This window comes from Hippocampus bargibanti, linkage group LG12 (assembly GCF_051943395.1).
Source record: "Hippocampus bargibanti isolate YZ-2025 linkage group LG12, ASM5194339v1, whole genome shotgun sequence".
Classification (NCBI taxonomy): domain Eukaryota; kingdom Metazoa; phylum Chordata; class Actinopteri; order Syngnathiformes; family Syngnathidae; genus Hippocampus; species Hippocampus bargibanti.
In genome coordinates, this window is record NC_142745.1 from 21,449,310 (window position 1) to 21,471,248 (window position 21,939).

The window sequence follows — 21,939 nt, forward strand, 5'->3', positions numbered from 1 at the left end:
CCCTTAAGGAACCCCTGCCGCTTTTCACGTCTGTGCCATCTGACCACTTGGTCAGTAAGGCCCCTCGTGGGAGGCATTGAAAGAAAAGAGGGCTGAAGCGGTAAAAGCAAATGAGGGGGGGTGAAATCCAGGAAAGGGGGGACTGGGAGGGAAATGGGGGAGTGGGTGGGTGGGAGCAAGTGGGTGCCTGTGAGAAGGGAGACGGCCGAGCTCAGTCAGTCAGTCAGTCGGCAAGCTGAAGAGATCCACGGGCAGAAGCTCGCCGCTGGCATCTGCGCCTGCTTGCGGAGGAATCGGAGCCCGTTGGAAGCCAGCGCGCGGACTGCGCTGCTCACTTTAGCTTAGCATCACAAAACCGTGCAGAGGACGGACACTAGCCAGGGTGAAGAATCCAAGGAGGCAGTTGATCTCCCCCCCGCCTCCCACCAAAGGGATTTTCTCTCCTTCTGTCCCCCATCGACACTCTAAGGGAATAAGAAGCCGACTGGCGGAGGAGGTATGTTGCTTTGCGCTTCCTTCATTTGGAGAGATGCTACAAATTCATAATTGGGGGGGGGGGCGCTGGGAGTGAGTAGGGGGAGACGACGACGGTGGCGGCACATTGCTGACCATCATGGAGGCCCACGTTTTGTGGTCAAACTGAAGCCATCTGGCCTCCTTCAGCTGGCGTCTGCCTTAGCCTGTCATTTCCCGCACGGATCTTGCACATTACGTCGATTTCTTCTGAATGGAAACACTCCAGCTCTGTGTGTGCACACGAGCGTCAAGCGTGCCCTGGTGATACACTTTGTATTAATGCGAACGACATTCGTCTGTCTGTCATCTGTCTGTCTGGAGCTTTGGCACTCCTTTTTCTTCTTTCGAGCCCCCCAGACCCCCTTCCACCCGTTACATCCAATGGGCCATTTTGGGCTTTGTTTTCCTTTTCTGTGTTGCCATCGGGATTTGCTGGCTGGCCCCCACACTGCTTTTTGCTGCGTGCAATCGAAAGACAAAAGGACATGTGTGTGTGTGTGTTGATGACGAGGTGGGGGATGGCATGTGGGGGTGTAAAGCGTTTACAGCCTGCTTTCTAGCTGATTTAGCTTCACTCCCCACCAGTGGCCCTTCGGGATTTTCTTTCTCCAATCTCTCTCTTTTCTTTCTTAACCTTGCTGAGGATTCTTTTGGGGCTGAGGGAGAGAAACCAGGGTTGGAGGGGGGAGTCCGGCGTACAGACTGTTTTGATCGGTGGGCGTGCGGGTGAATACGGGTTTCATCATTACTCATCATTACATTATCATTACATACTTCTTGTTTGCTATGGTGATGGACAGGCTGACAGATGATGTTAGACAAGAATCTCCTTGCACCATGATGTTTGCAGATGACATTGTGATCTGTAGCGAGAACAGGGAACAGGTGGCGGAGAAACTAGAGATGTGGAGATATGCTCTGGAAAGGAGAGGAACGAAGATCAGTTGGAGCAAGACAGAATATATGTGTGTCAATGAGAGGGATCCAAGTGCAAGAGTGATGGTACAGGGGGAAGAGATAAAGAAGGTGGAGGATTTTACGTGCTTGGGGTCAACTGTCCAGAGCAATGGAGAGTGTGGAAAAGAGGTGAAGAAGCGTGTGAAGGCAGGCTGGAGCGGCTGGAGAAAAATGTCAGGTGTGATGTGTGATAGAAGGGTTTTAGCTCGGATGAAAGGAAAAGTGTATAAACCCGTGGTCAGACCAGCCATGATGTTTGGACTGGAGACAGTGCCACTGAAGAAAAGACAGGAAGCAGAGCTGGAGGTAGCAGAGCTGAAGATGTTGAGGTTTTCTTTGGGAGTGACCAGGTTGGATAGGATCAGGAATGAGTCCATTAGAGGGACAACTCATATTAGAGGCTTTGGAGAGTAAGTCAGAGAGGCCAGACTGAGATGGTTTGGACATGTCCAGAGGAGAGAGAGTGACTATATCGGGAGAAGGATGCTGAGTCTTGAACTGCCGGGCAGGAGACCGAGAGGAAGACCGAAGAGGTTTATGGATGTGGTCAAAGAGGACATGAAGTAAATATGGGTTGTTGCAATATATCAAAATGCATTTTTTTGATTCTGCACTATGTACAGTTTGTTTTCTCTTATGGAACGGTTTTGCACATTTACATTTGCACAGTATACAGTTGACATTTTTATTTTGTTATGCTTAGAATATCTTGTTTTCTATCTTTCACCCCACCCCAACTCCATCCCTTTTCAATTGCTGCTGTGGACTGCAAATTTCCCCATTGTGGGATGAATAAAGGTATTCTGATTCTTTAAATTTTTCCACTGTGAGACTAATAAAGGCATATCCAATCCAATCCAATTCTGAAGGTAGCTGGTGTGAGAGAAGAGGATGCAGAAAACCGGGATAGATGGAGGACATTGATTCGCTGTGGCGACCCCTGAGGGGAAAAGCCGAAAGGAAAAGAAGAAGATCATTATGCGCCCTTTTCAGTCAGCCGTCCTTTGCATTTGCCCAAACTGCGCTCGAGATTGAATTGTCCACAACCTCCATGGAGAGGGAGGGGTGTGGTTGAAAAAATCTGATTCAGATGTGACAGATGAACCAACTGTGACCAATGCCGCCCTCCCCACAGCCAGAAAAGCAAGGCCATGTGAAGCCTGCCAAGTGTTGCATTTTGCTTGGATGACACCCCCCCCCCCACACACACACACAAACCGTCAGCTCTTCCCCCTTAGTGCGTAACACACATGGAAAAGAAAACAAAAACCCCCACCAAAAGCACCAGTGGACTGGCTATTTGCCAAGATGGTGGAGGGGTCTGTTTTGGCTTTAGCAAATGACCACAATCAGCTTGCCTTTTCCTTTGGTGTTCACGAGCGTCCCGTACCTTCGTGAAGAAAATGTGTGGCAGTCTCTTGAGTCAAGCCGCTTGCCTCCGCACGACGGTCTGTGAGCTTTTTTGTATCTGGATGGCGGATTCCGTTACTTCAGTCTCTCAGAATTTCCTCTCGGTTCCAGTTGTGAGATGAACGAATACACTTGTACAAGTGATTAAGCAGGCAGGCAGTGATGGAGAATAAGAAGTTATCATATTTAAACGTTTCATACTGTTATATGACTAGTCAACATGTGTGACTCGAATACACAATTGAAGCACAGACAGCCTGGGGTCAATCTGAGGTCAACAGACACAGCTTGTTAAACTATCATCTTCATCTAGGAGATCTGGCCTTGTACAGAATTTAGGACTTGGAAAACTCCTTTATCACGGGAGCAATTTACGACTTGAAACTCCTTCACAGGAAGAGCTCATTAGCCAGGTTACAAATTTATCAGTTCATCGAAAATACAATGTTTTTTCTTGCTTACAGCTGTTCGTGCTTAAAACTCAAGGAGTTTGGTATTCTAATCAAGAAAACAATGTTTTACTAATGTATCATTTTAATATGCATACACTCTCAACAAATAGCTTGGCAGAGGGCTGCAGAATTCAGACGTCTGTCATGAATGGAGCGTCTCCTACTGGCAGTAAAAGACAATCTTTCTGGGTTCGAGTCTTTGTCCACAGTGGTCGATCGAACATCTCTGACAGGCAGACAGAAGTGCAGTTGTTAAGGTTTTTTTTAGGCGGTGTGGGTGCGACATTTCTTCTCCATTGCCAAGCAGTTCCATGGATTTGACTCCAACTACTTTTTTTTGTGTTTCTGCTGGTCAATGCCGCCACGTGGGGTTGCATCTCTCGCGGGTTCTCTCCGCCCTTTTTTGCGTTTTAAAAAGGGATTGGCGGCACTCCAGACAGGGATCAGGGGGTGAAGTTATTCTCAGTGCCGATGAGGAGCACTTTTACCACGGGTCCGTTGACGGAACCAACATGCATGACTTGCATACGACAGGTGGTGGGATGAGTTTGCCGGCTCGTTCCAGTCCTGTGTTTTTTTTCAGATGTCTTTGCGATGTCACCCTAAAATGCCTCTGTGCGCACGAATTAGAAGAAGGAAAAAATAACAACCTCCTTTGGGTGGAGACGGCAAAAGGCCTCAAATATCCAATAGCTTATGCAGCCTTCAGGTTAGCGTGCGGAGTTTGCTCAGTCAAATGATTCATGTGACAATTTTTAAGTTTCAGCAGCGGTCGGCGAGGGCTTTTTATTTCTTGACTTGACTTTTAAAAGTGACAACCAAGCCACTTTACACCAAGATGAGGCCTTGCGTTTCTGACCACCAAAAGGAATCCTCTTGAAGGATTCCTTACCAATTTCCAAAATGTTTGCATACACGGAGCTGGAGCTCTATTTTTGGTTGGACGAGCAACGGACGGACACCTTTGGTCTTTGTTCTCTGTCACCTTGCGGCTGTTTTGGGGTCAGCAAAAGGAGAAAGGCCTGGAACCAATTTCAACAAGTTGTACGAATCGGGTTCCCTGGCATGTTTTGAAATTGGGGAAGATGACCATCTGGGAAGAGAGACTGCTTTGCAATCTCAAACGCCACAGATGAAGCTTTGCCGGCCACCGGACATCCAAGGAGCCGACGATGCCCATTGTGGGATGAATAAAGGTATTCTGATTCTTTAAATTTTTCCACTGTGAGACTAATAAAGGCATATCCAATCCAATCCAATTCTGAAGGTAGCTGGTGTGAGAGAAGAGGATGCAGAAAACCGGGATAGATGGAGGACATTGATTCGCTGTGGCGACCCCTGAGGGGAAAAGCCGAAAGGAAAAGAAGAAGATCATTATGCGCCCTTTTCAGTCAGCCGTCCTTTGCATTTGCCCAAACTGCGCTCGAGATTGAATTGTCCACAACCTCCATGGAGAGGGAGGGGTGTGGTTGAAAAAATCTGATTCAGATGTGACAGATGAACCAACTGTGACCAATGCCGCCCTCCCCACAGCCAGAAAAGCAAGGCCATGTGAAGCCTGCCAAGTGTTGCATTTTGCTTGGATGACACCCCCCCCCCCACACACACACACAAACCGTCAGCTCTTCCCCCTTAGTGCGTAACACACATGGAAAAGAAAACAAAAACCCCCACCAAAAGCACCAGTGGACTGGCTATTTGCCAAGATGGTGGAGGGGTCTGTTTTGGCTTTAGCAAATGACCACAATCAGCTTGCCTTTTCCTTTGGTGTTCACGAGCGTCCCGTACCTTCGTGAAGAAAATGTGTGGCAGTCTCTTGAGTCAAGCCGCTTGCCTCCGCACGACGGTCTGTGAGCTTTTTTGTATCTGGATGGCGGATTCCGTTACTTCAGTCTCTCAGAATTTCCTCTCGGTTCCAGTTGTGAGATGAACGAATACACTTGTACAAGTGATTAAGCAGGCAGGCAGTGATGGAGAATAAGAAGTTATCATATTTAAACGTTTCATACTGTTATATGCCTAGTCAACATGTGTGACTCGAATACACAATTGAAGCACAGACAGCCTGGGGTCAATCTGAGGTCAACAGACACAGCTTGTTAAACTATCATCTTCATCTAGGAGATCTGGCCTTGTACAGAATTTAGGACTTGGAAAACTCCTTTTTCACGGGAGCAATTTACGACTTGAAACTCCTTCACAGGAAGAGCTCATTAGCCAGGTTACAAATTTATCAGTTCATCGAAAATACAATGTTTTTTCTTGCTTACAGCTGTTCGTGCTTACAACTCAAGGAGTTTGGTATTCTAATCAAGAAAACGATGTTTTACTAATGTATCATTTTAATATGCATACACTCTCAACAAATAGCTTGGCAGAGGGCTGCAGAATTCAGACGTCTGTCATGAATGGAGCGTCTCCTACTGGCAGTAAAAGACAATCTTTCTGGGTTCGAGTCTTTCCACAGTGGTCGATCGAACATCTCTGACAGGCAGACAGAAGTGCAGTTGTTAAGGTTTTTTTTAGGCGGTGTGGGTGCGACATTTCTTCTCCATTGCTAAGCAGTTCCATGGATTTGACTCCAACTACTTTTTTTTGTGTTTCTGCTGGTCAATGCCGCCACGTGGGGTTGCATCTCTCGCGGGTTCTCTCCGCCCTTTTTTGCGTTTTAAAAAGGGATTGGCGGCACTCCAGACAGGGATCAGGGGGTGAAGTTATTCTCAATGCCGATGAGGAGCACTTTTACCACGGGTCCGTTGACGGAACCAACATGCATGACTTGCATACGACAGGTGGTGGGATGAGTTTTCCGGCTCGTTCCAGTCCTGTGTTTTTTTTTCAGATGTCTTTGCGATGTCACCCTAAAATGCCTCTGTGCGCACGAATTAGAAGAAGGAAAAAATAACAACCTCCTTTGGGTGGAGACGGCAAAAGGCCTCAAATATCCAATAGCTTATGCAGCCTTCAGGTTAGCGTGCGGAGTTTGCTCAGTCAAATGATTCATGTGACAATTTTTAAGTTTCAGCAGCGGTCGGCGAGGGCTTTTTATTTCTTGACTTGACTTTTAAAAGTGACAACCAAGCCACTTTACACCAAGATGAGGCCTTGCGTTTCTGACCACCAAAAGGAATCCTCTTGAAGGATTCCTTACCAATTTCCAAAATGTTTGCATACACGGAGCTGGAGCTCTATTTTTGGTTGGACGAGCAACGGACGGACACCTTTGGTCTTTGTTCTCTGTCACCTTGCGGCTGTTTTGGGGTCAGCAAAAGGAGAAAGGCCTGGAACCAATTTCAACAAGTTGTACGAATCGGGTTCCCTGGCATGTTTTGAAATTGGGGAAGATGACCATCTGGGAAGAGAGACTGCTTTGCAATCTCAAACGCCACAGATGAAGCTTTGCCGGCCACCGGACATCCAAGGAGCCGACGATGGCCCTCGGGATCCCCTCCAAAGTACGTCAGGCAGAGCTCAACGGCAAAGCCGCGCCCGGCCGCCTGGCCATAGCTTCATTCGGGGCATCCTGCAGATGCATCCACTCCCCGAGCGCTTCACTGCATTTTGGAAGGCTTTCAAAGAGGGCTATGGCGTGTCTGGCTGGATCTGACACGGCTCCAGTTCAGTCATTGCCCTGGCTGACATGCAAGCGCGCGAAAGCGGTTGCCCATGCGCATGCATGTCTCAAAAGGACGCGGGAAAAGTGGTCTTTGAGGACGACCCATTCCAGACTGCGCGCCACCTTAACACCAGCCATATGCGTCCTTGGGTGTCTTCTTTTGGGCTATTACCCAAGGCTGGGAGTCCAAGTCTCCTTTGCACGCTGATACAACTATTTTATATGCACATTCTTAAACATCCAATGTTACTTATTTTGTACTCATTTGTATTTGTCTAAGTTTAGTCTAAGTTGTTACTCTATATATATATATATATATATATATATATATATATATATATATATATATATATATATATATATATATATATATATATATATCTGTGTTGTTTATCTTATAACCTTAAGTGTTTGTAGCATGTACCGTTGTCAGAGATGTTCGATCGGAGACTGTGGACAAAGGCTCGGACACAGAAAGATTGTCTTTTACTGCCGGCAGGGTACGCAGCCATTCAAGACAGACGCCCAAATTCTGCAGCCCTCTGCCAAGCTATTTATTGAGAGTATATGCAAATTAAAGTTACACATTAGTAAAACATAGTTTTCTTGATTAGAATACCACACCCCTGGATGTTCTGAGCACCCACAGCTGTAAGCAATAAAACATAGATACAGTGAGACCTCAACTTATGAACACCTTATTGTTGATGGGTCTGTGTAAGCTCTCAGTCGTACAGGAGTGGTCCATCGATGAGAATGTTTCTTCAGCCGTCATCTGTACAAATGTGAAGGTTTCGGACGTTTCGCCTCCTATCCAAGAGGCTTCGTCAGCGAACTAAAGTCTGACTGGTCGTATCGGCCCTATTTATATATCCCTAATGTCCAGACCTGGTGGCGCCGGACACAGCTATGATAGGTCCCTACTCTCAGGTTGGGGGGGCAGAGGACCCCTCCCTGTGGACCCACTGATTGTTCCTACATTCCTGACTAACGACTGGCCTATTACCCCCACTCCCACCGGTATCACCTCATCAGCATAATGACCCTCATCAGCATTACGAAAGTTGCCTAACCTGTTTTGCCTAAGCAGGCTATTGTATGAACGATCCAAATTGAACCTCACCCCACCAGACCGGTTTAATGAAGGATTTTGTTGTTTTATAAGAATCGCTTCTTTTACCCCCCTTTCAAACCATCTATGTTCTTTCGCTAAGATTTTAACCTCAAGTGACCTTGAGAGTTTTGAAAGGCGCTTAGAAATGAAATGTATTATTATTATTATTATTATTGTCGTCAAATGAATGGTTGCTAGCTTTTAGGTGCAAATGTACTGCCGATTGAGGTCCACTTATATTATCCCTGCGATGTTGATAAAGTCTTTTTTTGAGAATTTGTTGAGTCTCCCCAATGTACTGCTCTTTACAATTTTCATTCTTACAATGTATGGAATAAACTACATTACTTTGTTTTTCATTTGGTAGTCTATCTTTTGGATGCACTAATTTTTGCCTTAATGTGTTTATCGGTTTGAAATAAGTAGGAATTTTATGTTGCCAAAGGACTCTGTAATTTTTCTGAAACTCCTGCAATGTACGGTACTGCTACTCCTCTCCTTTTTGTATCTTGAGAATTATTGGTTTCATTCCCTATTCTTTCTTTCTGACATTTGTTGAATGACCACTGAGGGTACCCACAGTTAGTGAGTGCTCTCCTGATATGTTTTGACTCCTTTTCTCTACCTTAAGTGCTAGTTGGTATTAGTTTAGCCCTATGCTGGAGGGTTCTGATAACTCCTAGTTTGTGTTGTAAAGGGTGGTTAGAGTCAAAAAGTAAGTATTGGTCAGTGTGCGTAGCCTACCTAAAGACTTCTGTTTTTAGCGCTCTATCCTCTTTTATAATTACTTTACAATCCAAGAAGGCTAGTTGGTTCTCTTGAATGTCCTCACGAGTAAATTTAATGTTGAAGTCTACAGAGTTGAGGTGATCTGTGAAGGATTGAATTTCTTGTTTCTTAATTATGACAAAAGTATCGTCCACATATCTAAACCAGTGTCTAGGTTTTGTCCCTGGGAAGGATGTGAGGGCCTTTTTCTCCATCTCTTCCATGTAAAGATTAGCCACTATGGGTGAAACTGGTGAGCCCATAGCACAACCATGAATTTGTTTATAATTTTTTTCCAGAAATTGAAAATACGTAGTATTAAGGCAGATTTCACATCTGCCGATTATTAGAAATCTAATAATAATATTGCAGGAATTTCTGAAAAATTACAGAGTCCTTTGGCAACATAAAATTCCTACTTATTTCAAACCGATAAACACGTTAAGGCAAAAATTAGTGCATCCAAAAGATAGGCTACCAAATGAAAAACAAAGTAATGTAGTTTATTCCATACATTGTAAGAATGAAAATTGTAAAGAGCAGTACATTGGGGAGACTCAACAAATTCTCAAAAAAAGACTTTATCAACATCGCAGGGATAATATAAGTGGACCTCAATCGGCAGTACATTTGCACCTAACAATGACAATGAGGTTAAAATCTTAGCGAATGAACATAGATGGTTTGAAAGGGGGGTAAAAGAAGTGATTCTTATAAAACAACAAAATTCTTCATTAAACCGGTCTGGTGGGGTGAGCCTGCTTAAGCAAAACAGGTTAGGCAACTTTCGTAATGCTGATGAGGGTCGTTATGCTGATGAGGTGATACCGGTGGGAGTGGGGGTAATAGGCCAGTCGTTAGTCAGGAATGTAGGAACAATCAGTGAGGCCACAGGAAGGGGTCCTCTGCCCCCCCAACCTGAGAGTAGGGACCTATCATAGGTGTGTCCGGCGCCACCATGTCTGGACATTAGGGATATATAAATAGGGCCGATACGACCAGTCAGACTTTAGTTCGCTGACGAAGCCTCTTGGATAGGAGGCGAAACGTCCGAAACCTTCACATTTGTACAGATGACGGCTGAAGAAACCTTCTCATCTTATTGTTGATGATCAAAATAAACCCATTACTTATATTACAAACTTTTCATCTTACGAAAGTCAAATTTATGAAAATTAAACCTTATAATAAGCACTATTTTCATAATACACACCCACCACGACTGGTCCATCAAGCACACTACCTTCGGATGTGGCGGAGTGATCTTCGGCGGAAGCACACGACCGATCAGCGCTCCAGCCGGCGCTATTTTCCACACCCCCTCTCATTGAATGTACACGTCGATCGCCTACTTGGAGCTTTTTGCTGATAATTTTACGATGATGGGACAAAAAAAAAAACCACCACAGGCTCGTGTTCAGCCCAAGAAGACACTAAATATAATCACAGTCGCTGAGAAGGAGATAATAATAAACACGAACGAGGTGTGCGTTTGTGTGATTTAGTGACCGAGCACGGCTATGCTAAGTCAACCATTCAAAGTCAAAAGTCAAAGTCAGCTTTATTGTCAAATATGCTAATATGCATGACATACAGCACAGATGAAATTACTGTCCTCTCGGACCCAGCATGCAAGGCACTTATAATTACTTAACAAACATAAACATGCGACCATTCTCCGAACAGAAAAGCCATCAAAGGTGTGTCTGTTGCAAAAGGTGTTTCCGTGCTCTCAAAGCGACGGTCTCGGGCAATCGAAGAAGTTTAAAAACTTCCGTTAATTTGGATTAACGAAAAGCGGCTATCCGGCGACAGCGTGAGTAAAGCTATTTTATGCGAGAAAGCACGGCTAATTCACGTCGATATCGCCATGCGCCAACCTGGAAGTTCAGCGCTTATTGAGGTTTTTAAAGCCAGTAACAGATGGTTCGAGAACATCTGAGGAGGAGATGGGTGCAGCATCAAGTGAGCTCATAAAGGCAATGTTGGCAAAGTGGAATGATTCAGCGCTTATTGAGGCTATTTTATGAACACTAATGTGACTCTCCTTCCATAAGCCATCAACGACCATCAAAAAGGCAAATAAAACTTTATTTTACAGCACAGTTTATTTCTTTAATTACAGTCCTCATGTAATGTGCCTCTTTCCAAACAGCAATTCCCTTTGACCTTTGACCTCCAACACCATTCCATCAAGCCCTCAATGACCATCACAAATGTAAATAAAGTGACTTTATGATACAATGCAGTCTATTTCTTTCATTACAATACAATAGCACATTTATTATACATAGAATAAAGTATTTTGTGTGTAGTTTTAAGGCTTATTTAGTTGAAAAGTATATTTTATGGAAACCCGGGAACGGATGATTCCCATTTTAATGGTTTCCTATGGGAATTTTTTTTGGAGATACACAATTTTCGCCTTACACACTCTGTCTGGGAACCAATTAAGTTCGTAAGTTGAGGTCTCACTGTATTTTAATTGGTTGTCTTTTCCATGAACTGATAGATTTGTAACCTGAGCTCTTCCTGGGAGGGAGTTTAAGTCCTAAATTCTTTCGAAGGAAGGAGTTCACCAAGTACTAAATTATGTTCAAGGCTAGATCTCATAGATGAAGATGACAGTTTAATAGACCGTGTCTGTTCAATTCAAATTGACCCATGGTTTCTGTGCTTTCATTGTGTACTCGAGTCACACGTGTTCACTAAGCATATGACATCAAACTTTTAAATATGATAACTTCTATTCTGTCTAATCTCTTATCAACTGTATTCAACCATTCTTATTTCAGTCTAATATCATATTTCACCCTTCTATCTCATAGCTGATAGGCCCCTTTAAAAATGATGTCATTCACACCCTCTGTATAAATAACATCTATTGTGGGGGCAGAGCAGAAGCTTCTACCTCAGTGGCCTCCCTCTTTCTCCTCATGATGTCTCTCCTGTCCAAGATTAAAATAATCTTTCTGTTCATTGCCTTGGTTCCTGCTAATTTTACTACCATCTTCTAACACCGCGAAGAGCCATGAACCAGAGAAAACGACCCAACACGCGCATTGACTCCTCCAATTGAAAAGTGGAACGCGTGCACACCGTCATCTCGTACGTAGGGCGAGATGACGCCTCAATTGTTGTTTGCATCAATGGCAACGTCGATACAGACGCTCTCCAACTTACGAACATTTGAGTTACGAACAACGGTAAATACGAACGTTTTTGCGGGTATGTCAAGAAATGTTTGGACAGAGATGCTATAAGTAAGCTTTTGTATTGCTCGTTTTCTTCTGGCCGAGCTAGCTTGCGATTGGCTGCGTACTGTGCTTCACGCATGCACACAGTCACGTTGGAGGTTTCAAGGACCAATGTTTACGCGACAGAGACAAATGCTCACCAATGAGTGCTATGCTGAACTGTTGCCAACGAGTACAGGCCCCGATCCGCCAAGCTGCGTAGAGTATGTGGGTGGGGAGGAAATCCCTCTTCCCAGTTGACGCTCTGAGGAGGAGGCGCCAAGCTCGGTTACGATTGGCTGTGTAGTGTATGTGGGCGGGGAGGAAATCTCTCTTCTCAGTAGACGCTCCAAGAGGATGCGAAACATAACAAATACTAATGCCTGCTCAGCAGGCATTAATATTTGGCCCTGCTGGCACGTAATTCAGAAATTATGTGCCAGCAGCTTCAGTAATGGCTTACTGAAGACCCAAAGATATACTGTATGTCATCATACTGCAGTTGGTGTGAATTTATTTTATGTCTGTTGGAGCGTCTGTGTTTTCTACTTCCCCGTTCAGTGTTTGAATGAAAGGACAACCGACGTCTCCGGACAAGTTGCGTCCATAATTTGTAAAATCGATTCAAATGACTTCTGAGCGCATTTTACAAATATTCCATCGCATATAGCTACATTTTACGTTTTAAGACTCGCGCTGAATATTCATGAAAGTTTTGTTTTCGAGTTGATGACAATGCCCTAAGTGACGTCACGGAGGGAACGCCCCTGACCGAGAAAGCGACACACAATGCGTTTTGGGTACTTTTTTTTGTTTGAAAACACCGTGTTGATGGCAAAATTCGAAGAAAAACTACATAAATAACACGATGGTGAATCATTGTGTGTCGCAGCCAATTGCAGTAACACGCATAAAGAAGGTGTAAGTTTACACAAATTCCCAGCGGACAAATCAGACCATTTCCAACGGAGCTTGTGGGCCATCTTGTGCATTGTCTGCACAAGATGTGCAGAAATTCAACATCTTATGTTGAAAGAAACATCTTATGCACAATCACATTTGAGTGATTTCCTGGAGATAGCGTATGAAGCACGTAGTTGATCAGCCCGAAAGTATTTTAATGGTGATAGAAGTTCATCAATGCAACAGTCACGACTGTGTCAGATGCCAAAATGTCTACATTAACATGGTCATCTATTTCATTCTCATCAGGATCTGGTAAGATGTACAGTACATGGGTATTTTAGAAAAAAACACCTCCGTTTCAATAATCATATTGAGAATACAAAGCTATGAGGTACAGCTATTACTGGAAAACGCACCATTCACTTACAATTATTCGCATCAGGTACCAAGTCAGGATCAACAATATCATCATGAAAATAGCGTTAGCGTTAGAATGTTCCGAATTCGGGACACTCCTTATTTTTAATATTTCTCGGTAAATAAACAAGTTAGCGTTAGTTTATGCATTTCAGGATCAAGGTAAACCTCTTCTGAATAGCTCATAAAATAGTTACAACATATACTTACGTGGTATTTCATCCATGATGAAAAATAGAAGGCGCTTTGAAGATGGAGGAGAACAAGTTGTGTTGCGCATGAAGGAGATGATGTCACTGACGCTCTTAAAGGCAAAGCTGCATATAATCTGTTTTAAAGCACATGTAACTTGTGCCGCATCAGTTTCAATCGGCACTTGAACTGCTACCTTTCATTTTCTCAATCTAGAAGCACAATCGTCCGTAAAGGGTTAACATCTATTCACAGCCCGCCTGTAGTCGGCATCCGGCATTATTTGCTATCACTTCAGCCCGACTGGAGGCGTGACTCTCGATACACTGAAGTGAAAACACAACGACTGTAGTCGTTTGCCAGGAGGAATGAGTTAAAGGACAACCGACGCCTCCTGAGAAGTGGTGTCCATAATTTGTAAAATCGCTTCAAATGACTTTTACTGAGCGTATTTTACATTTACGTTAGATTTTACGTTTTAAGACTCTCGCTGAATATTCAGGAAGGCTTGTTTTTGAGTTGGTGACGATTCCTGACGTCACGTCACGGAAGGAACGCCCCTGACTGAGAAAGGACACACAATGCATTTTGCGTTGTTCGTTCGTTGTGTGTTGCACCGAGACAACTATTTGATATTCGCTGACAAAAATTCCCAGGAGATAAATCAGCCCTTTTCCACTGAGCTTTGTCGCCATCTTCAGCATTTTTTGGGTGCTACATTTCTGTCCAGATGCCTCAAAATTACACAGAATAACTTCTTTAATCGATTGCAAGCATTTATGCTTTCCTCTTCAGAACTATTGGAATCATATTCATAACTGGATGAGTAACAAGAAAGCATCTTCTCCGAATCTGAAGCCATTATTTTGATTGTAGAGCAAGGCAAGACGTCTTGGCGTGACACTACGAACAAGGGGGCGGGACCTTATGAAACTGGACACTTCCGGGTTCAATTTGAAGTAGTTTCTATACATTTTAAGTCATTTTTATTGGTGCTTTGCATTCGACTAAAAATATCATCCTACGTGTTTTGGGTATTTTTGATGCTATAAAACGTTTTCCTGATGTCAGTTAGGAAACAAAAAAGTGGTGTTGGTTGTCCTTTAAGACATGCTTACACTCGCTATATTTATGTAGTTTTCTTTAAACATCCCTTGAAACACTGTTTCCTATTCCTGTTTAGTTTTCTTTCTGTGTGTGTGCGTGTGTGTGTGGCAATGAATTCCAAATTTTATTTCCCAAGTTTTAATATTCATTTGGACCTGACCAATGTGTATAATTTATTTATCTATCTGTTTATTAATGGATTTTTTTTTTTCCAATTCCAATCTCGAGAGAAAAAAAATTGGAAAGCCATTAAATGGCCACTCAAAATCGATGTCCTAAAAAGTTTTTGCGGGTCCTTCAACGGTTACAACAACAAAGCTTAAAGGACAACCACCACCATTTTTTGTTTCCTAACTGACCTCAGAAAAACGTGTTAGCGCATCTAAAATACCCAAAAAACACGTAGGCTGATATTTTCAGTCAAATGCAAAACACCAATAAAAATGACTTAGTGTCTATCAAAAAATCTATCCATCTATCCAAAACTGCCACAAAATGAGCTCGGAACTGGGCAGATTCAGAAAGTCCCGCCCCTTGTTCGTGACGTCACTATTGGTGACACACTGCATTGCGTTCAGATTCGGAGAAGATGCTTTCTTGTTACTCATCCAGTTATGGATATGATTCAAATAGTTCTGAAGAGGAAAGCATAAATGTTTGCAATCGATGAAAGAAGTCTTTCCGTATAAATTCGAGCCGTTTTGACTCCAGTGTAGCTCCCAGAAAATGAAGATGGCTCACCAGCTCCGTTGGAAATGGGCTGATTTGTCCGCTGGGAATTTATGTATGTCTTTATGCATATTACTGCAATTGGCTGCGACACACCGATTCACCATCGCGTTATTTATTGGATTGGATTGGATTTGCCTTTATTAGTCATTATGACATGACAACACAAAGACACAGAGAGACATCCATTCTTAAGCACTTTCTGTACCATCTTTGTTACATAAAGCAGTTACAAATGAAAGAGGAGAGGATCCAAGTGTCTCTTCACCAGTGGATCAAGGACATCATGGTGGAATGTGCACGTCGACTACAAGCTAAATGTTGAAAGCAAACACGCAGCTGTAGCATCCATTGACGAAAAGAGATTGCCTCACATCTCCTGTCCCTCATAAATCCGCTTCAATTCCAAACCGCGACAGTTTCATATATGCATCGGCGCTCTGCGCTGTCTCTCCTTCCTTCTTCCTTCGCGGGCTCCTCAAGCCATGTATCCATCCAGCCGCAGACTGTCCAACAGCACCGACATTCCGCTGAACAAAGCGGGGCTGTGAAGATGCTGCCCATTACAGGCGCAAAAAAAGCACAATGGCCCCTGTGGTGTCCAGCGATGACAGTCGAATGGCACCGACATTCCTCTCATTCAAAAACAGTACTGGCATATTCATTCAGCCGAAAAGTTTTCCTTCTAATTTTGCAATCAACATGGTGTTTTCAGATGAAAAAAAGTACCCAAAATGCTTTGTAATAATAATAATAATAATAATAATAATAATAATACATTTCATTTATCAGCACCTTTCAAAACTCTCAAGGTCACTTTACAGTCACAGGATCAGTTTTCTGTGGGTGAGCAGCGGCAGCCATATGTGCCAGCGTTCACTCAACCGGGAATAACTCAAAAAGACCAAGTTATATAGCTAGCTAGCTAATAGATAATTAATAGATAATAATACTAAATCAATACCAAATAAAACTCAACTTTTAAGACACGTGAAAAGTTAAACACCCAAAACGAAGGAACGAACGGGTGGTCGGCTGCCGGTTCTAAATGTCAGAGAAGTCAATGTGATCTCCCGATTTGTATTTGTCGGACGATGTGTGTTGCTTTCTCGGTCAGGGACGTTCCCTCCGGGACGTCACTTAGGGCACAACTTCTCGGGAAGGACAACCGACAATGACTTCTACTGAGCGCATTTTACAAAGATTCTGCCGCATATAGCTATATTTTACGTTTTAAGACTCGCGCTGAATATTCAGGAAGTCTTGTTTTCGAGGTGATGACGAGTCCTCACCCTACGTCACTGAAGGAACGCCTCTGAGCGACAAAGGACATACCTTGCATCACCTCAATGCATTTTGTGCTACTTTGTTTGGTCTGAAAACTTCGTGTTGATCCGTGTCGATAGCAAAATTAGAAGGAAAACACATATGTAACGCGATGGTGAATCCTTGTGCGTTGCCCCGACCATCTATTTGATATTCGCTGACAAAAAATTGTCAAAAAGGAAAAAAGGAATTAATCAGCCCGTTTGCACGGACTTTGTCGCCATCTTCTGCCTCTCTTTGGTGCTACCCCCCCCCCCCCCCCCACAGATACCTCAAAATGACAGGGAATAAATTATCTAATCGATTCCACACATTTATGCTTTCCTCTTCGGAACTATTTGAATCACATTCATAACTCGATGAGTAACAAGAAAGCAAGAAAGCATCTGAAGCCACTGTTTTGATTCTCGAGCAAGGCAAAACATCTTGGCGTGACATCACAAACTGGGGGCGGGACTTTCTGAAAATGCCCAATTCGCAACTCAATTTTTTGCAGATTTTGGACACTAAGTAATTTTTATTTGTGTTTTGCATTTGACTAAAAATATCATACTGCGTGTTTGGGGTATTTTAGATGCTATAAAACATTTTTCTGTTAGTTAGGAAACAAAAAAAGTGATGTCGGTTGTCCTTTTAAAGCAATAATTCTAGATAGAAAATGTGTTTAGTCGACAATAATTCTCCCTTTTGTATTTGTTTAACTTAACGTCATCTTTGACGTGACTCATCTCAGCGTTTCATTGACCAAACATGAGGAGGAGGAGCAGAACTGAAAGGCCTTACCTTGGCCTGAAGAACGCAGAGCCTCAAGCAAGTGGAAACAATTAAAAGAAGAAAATAATCAGTGTCAGATGGGCTGAGGCACATGCGGCATGTGAAGGATTCAGAGATCCTTGGCATACACCAGTGTGGAACCCCCTCACATTTGTGATTCATTGCAGGTGTTGCTGAGCCTGGCTGCCGTGGGAGGCCATCCCCAAGTCCCCCGTGCGTCTATTTTTACCAACACTCAGTACTTGTGTGAGAGGGCGCCGCTTGGGGCAAGGTTGGCCTGTCTCATTTTCCATTTTGCTTGCCGTTTAAAGGACAACTGACTCCTCCGCCGGACAAGTTGCGTCCATAATTTGTAAAATCACTTCAAATGACTTCTACTGAGTGCATTTTACAAAGATTCCACCGCATATTGCGATATTTTACGTTTCAAGACTTGCGCTGAATATTCAGGAAGTCTTGTGTTTGAGTTGAGGATGATACCAGAAGTGATGTCACGGAGGGAACGCCACACAATGCATTTTGGATACTTTTTTTTCTGAAAACACAGTGTTGATCGCGAAATTAGAAGGAAAACTACATAAATAACGCGATGGTGAATCGTTGTGTGTCGCAGCCAATTGTGGTAACATGCATAAAAAAGGTGTACGTTTACACAAATTCCCAGCGGACAAATCAGCCCATTTCCAACGGAGCTTGTGCGCCATCTTGTGCATTTTCTGGGTGCTCCATTGGAGTCCAGACGGCTCGAATTGATACGGAAGGACTTCCTCTTCAGAACTATTTGAATCATATTCGTAACAGGCTGAGTAACAAGAAAGCATCTCCGAATCTGAACTCTGGATGAGTAACAAGAAAGCATCTCCGAATCTGAACGCAAGGCAGTGTTTGACCAATAGTGACATCACAAACAAGGGGGCGGGACTTTCTGAACCTGCCCAGTTTCAGGCTCATTTTGTGGCAGTTTTTGCATTTGACTAAAAATATCAGCCTGCGTGTTTTGAGTATTTTAGATGCTATAAAACGTTTTTCTGATGTCAGTTAGGAAACAAAAAAATGGTGTCGGTTTTCCTTTAAAGAGGTCCGTTGAAAGATTCGCACCGGCAAGAAAGATTGCAAAGATACAAGATGAAGAAACTGTGCGCCATACGTGCATTGTTTACTGAGTTGGTGGACATTATTGTCATGAAAAATTGCACGGTCCGACGACAACAGCATCAAATTTGTATTCCCTCTCGTTCCCTCAGATCCTCTTCCTCCCTCCACCTCTGTGTGCCCCGCCCTGCCTGTCTCAGCACGATGGGGGACAGAGCTTTCAGCTGCTCCGCCCCCAAACTCTGGAACTCACTTCCTCCCAACATTTGTAACATCGATTCTCTTCCCACCTTCAAGTCCCATCTCAAAACCCACCTATTTAGAATTACATTTTCTGTGTAGCTCTCTCTCTTGTTTCTATTTATAATTGTATTTTATTTATTGTATTCTATTTGTGATTGTATTTTATTTATTATCGTTCCTATGCTTGACTGTGAAGTGCCATTGAGAGCTTTGAAAGGCCCTTGTAAATGTAATGTATTATTATTATTATAAAGTTTGGTGGGGGTCTTTTAGGCGACAGCAAGAGTTGAGCTCCAATCCTCCAGATTGCTTTTTCTTTTCCATGTGTTTTTTTGTGCTGACACCTTCCTCTCTCCCTTGAATGCGAAGGTACGACCCGACCCCCCCGTGAAGGAGAAGTCCCCGGTGTGGACTATACTTTCCTTTCGGTTCAGGACTTTCTGGAGTTGGAGAAGAGTGGGAGCCTGTTGGAAATCGGAACCTATGAAGGTACGGCGAAAAACAATCTAATACCGCCAACATGTGTGCAAATTCAAAAGTGCACGACAGTCCAAGGAAGGAGGGGGCAGCCGCAACGCACCTGAACACGAGTGATCGCCAAAAATGGACTGCATCACACAAACCTGCAGCTCTCTCACATAAAGGACTAACGCGCATGCTCGGGCCAACAAAAGCGTTGACCCCTTCCGTGCCCTTGACTGAAATGACCGCCTTCCCCCTTTTCCCCGTTCCTCTCCTTTTCCCACTCTCCTGGGTTGCCTAGGAAACTATTATGGGACACCCAAGCCACCCGCCCAGCCCCCCAGTGGGAAATTGATCCCCAGACGCGGCGGCGGTGATGCCCCGCGGCCAGACGGGCTCAGCGCTCGCCGGCCGGGCTCGCCGGACTCCACGCCTCGACGCAGCAAGTCCTACGATGACATGCGTCATGATGGAATAGTGCCTGGAGAAGCGCCGCGGGAGGACCACCAGGACCTCCCTGACATGAGCAGCAGTACTTTTGCAGGTACGGAAAGTTGTCCTCACTCTTGTTCAACTCTGGATTTTAACCAAGAGGCAGGATCAACGTAAAAGCGGGTTGGGTGCTGGTTTTCACCATGCGTTTTTTGGAGGCACCACCCTAAAAGGGCCTCATTTGTCATCCACCATGCCGTCGGTCAAGTGCGGGAACGAAATCACGGACAAGCCGAGTGCGAGCCTTCCACACGTCTGCCGCCCGTTCGTCTGACTGGAGGTCAATGTCTTGTGTCGGTTGTCGACCCCAGCAGGTGAGCCAAGCGAATTTGACGAGACTCTTTCGGCGAGAGCCCACGGCCCTCGCCACAGTGACCCATTCTACCTCGGGAAAGCCTCCTCCCCACCGGCCACCACGGAGAGCACTCGGCAGACTCCGCCGAACCCCAGCCGTCCTCCCTCGGAGGATCCTCAGGGACCTCTGCCTGACAACTGGGAGATGGCCTACACCGAGAACGGAGAAGTCTATTTTATAGAGTAGGTGCACGTTTACACGCACAAAACTCTAAACTCAGTCGCTCTGAGAAAAAAAAAACTGCTGTCTTCCTGTGATTAATTTTCAGCCACAATACCAAGACCACGTCTTGGATAGACCCTCGGTGCTTGGACAAACCTCCAAAATCCCTGGAAGAATGTGACGATGATGGTAAGAATGCTTGCGTATTGGGTATCGGCATGGTCAATCGGCTGATATCTGCTTGGCCTTCAAATCAGTGTAAAACCCCCAAAAGGGGGAGGGGTGCTTGCCGGGGAGGGGGAGAGAGTCACAATCAGAAAGCCTTTAATCGTCCCACAATGGGGAGATTTGCACACAGCAGCAATTTGAGAGGGGGTGGGGTGAAAAGATAAAAACAAGATATTCTAAAGGGGGAGTAAAAGAAGCAATTTTCATAAAAAAGCTAAATCATTCATTAAACCGATATGGTGGGGTGAGGTTCAATTTGGATCGTTCGTACAATAGCCTGTTTAGGCAACATAGGTAAGGCAACATTAGTAATGCTGATGAGGTGATACCGGAGGGAGTGGGGCAATCAGGCCAGTCGTTAGCCAGGAATGTAGGAACAATCGGTGGGGCTGCAGGGAGTGGTCCTCTGCTCCCCCCAACCTGAGAGTAGGGACCTATCATAGCAGTGTCCGGCACGCCATGTCTAGACATTAGGGATATATATATATATATATATATATATATATATATATATATATATATATATATATATATCGGGCCGATACTACCAGTAAAACTTTAGTTCGCTGAAGAAGCATCTTGGATAAGAAGCGAAACGTCCGACACCTTCAAAAAGTACAGATGACGGCTGAAGAAACCTTTTCATCGATTGACCACTCCTGTACGACTGAGAGTGTACACAGACGAAGATATTCTAAGCATCATAAAAAATGACTGAGGTGTATAGTGTAACTGTGCAAGAATGTTTCATAAAAGACTGTAATAATAATAATAATAATACATTTTATTTTAAGCACTTTTCAAAGCTCTCAATGACACTCTACAGTCACAGACAAGCATAGGAACTATTATAAATAAAATACAATCACAAATAGAATCCAATAAATAAAATACAATTATAAACAAGAGAGAGCGACACAGAAAATGCAATTTTAAATAGTTGGGTTTTGAGATTGGATTTGAAGGTGGGAAGAGAATCGATGTTACGAATGTTGGGAGGAAGTGAGTTCCAGAGTTAGGGGGCAAAGCAGCTCAAAGCTCTGTCCCCCATTGTGCTGAGACGGGCAGGGGGGTCACACAGAGGTGGAGGGAGGAAGACGATCTGAGGGAACGAGAGGGAATAGAAATTTGACGGTCAGATGTTGTGGGGGGGCAAGGTTATGGATAGCTTTAAAGGACAACCGACATCTCCGGACAAGTTCAGAATCAGAATCAGAATCAGAATCATCTTTATTGCCAAGTATGTAGGACACACAAGGAATTTGTTTCCGGTAGAACACGCTGCACTAGTATCGTTGTCAAAAAAACTGCTAAGTGGCACTATACAGTTCCATTTTGGCTACTGTTGAAGTTGTGTCCATAATTTGTAAAATGGCTTCAAATGT

General features: G+C 44.0%; 1 protein-coding gene and 1 long non-coding RNA gene across 8 annotated transcripts in view; both read left to right on the forward strand.

The window, feature by feature from the left end:
- The window catches only part of LOC148890872 (membrane-associated guanylate kinase, WW and PDZ domain-containing protein 1-like), an 88,755-nt gene that overhangs the window by 20,284 nt on the left and 46,532 nt on the right, over positions 1 to 21,939 (forward strand). For 5 of the 7 annotated variants that reach the window (XM_089010107.1, XM_089010105.1, XM_089010108.1 and 2 more), the window contains exons 3-6: positions 19,225 to 19,344; positions 19,619 to 19,861; positions 20,121 to 20,346; positions 20,433 to 20,515. In XM_089010107.1, coding sequence (XP_088866233.1) covers positions 19,225 to 19,344; positions 19,619 to 19,861; positions 20,121 to 20,346; positions 20,433 to 20,515 — 672 coding nt within the window. The remainder of the gene's footprint in view (positions 1 to 19,224; positions 19,345 to 19,618; positions 19,862 to 20,120; positions 20,347 to 20,432; positions 20,516 to 21,939) is intronic. The other 2 variants (XM_089010111.1, XM_089010106.1) reach the window with 1 other exon arrangement.
- Positions 218 to 19,196, forward strand: LOC148890873 (uncharacterized). The gene is made up of 3 exons (XR_016116612.1): positions 218 to 496; positions 17,688 to 17,791; positions 18,765 to 19,196. It is a non-coding gene; the product is annotated as an uncharacterized LOC148890873 (long non-coding RNA).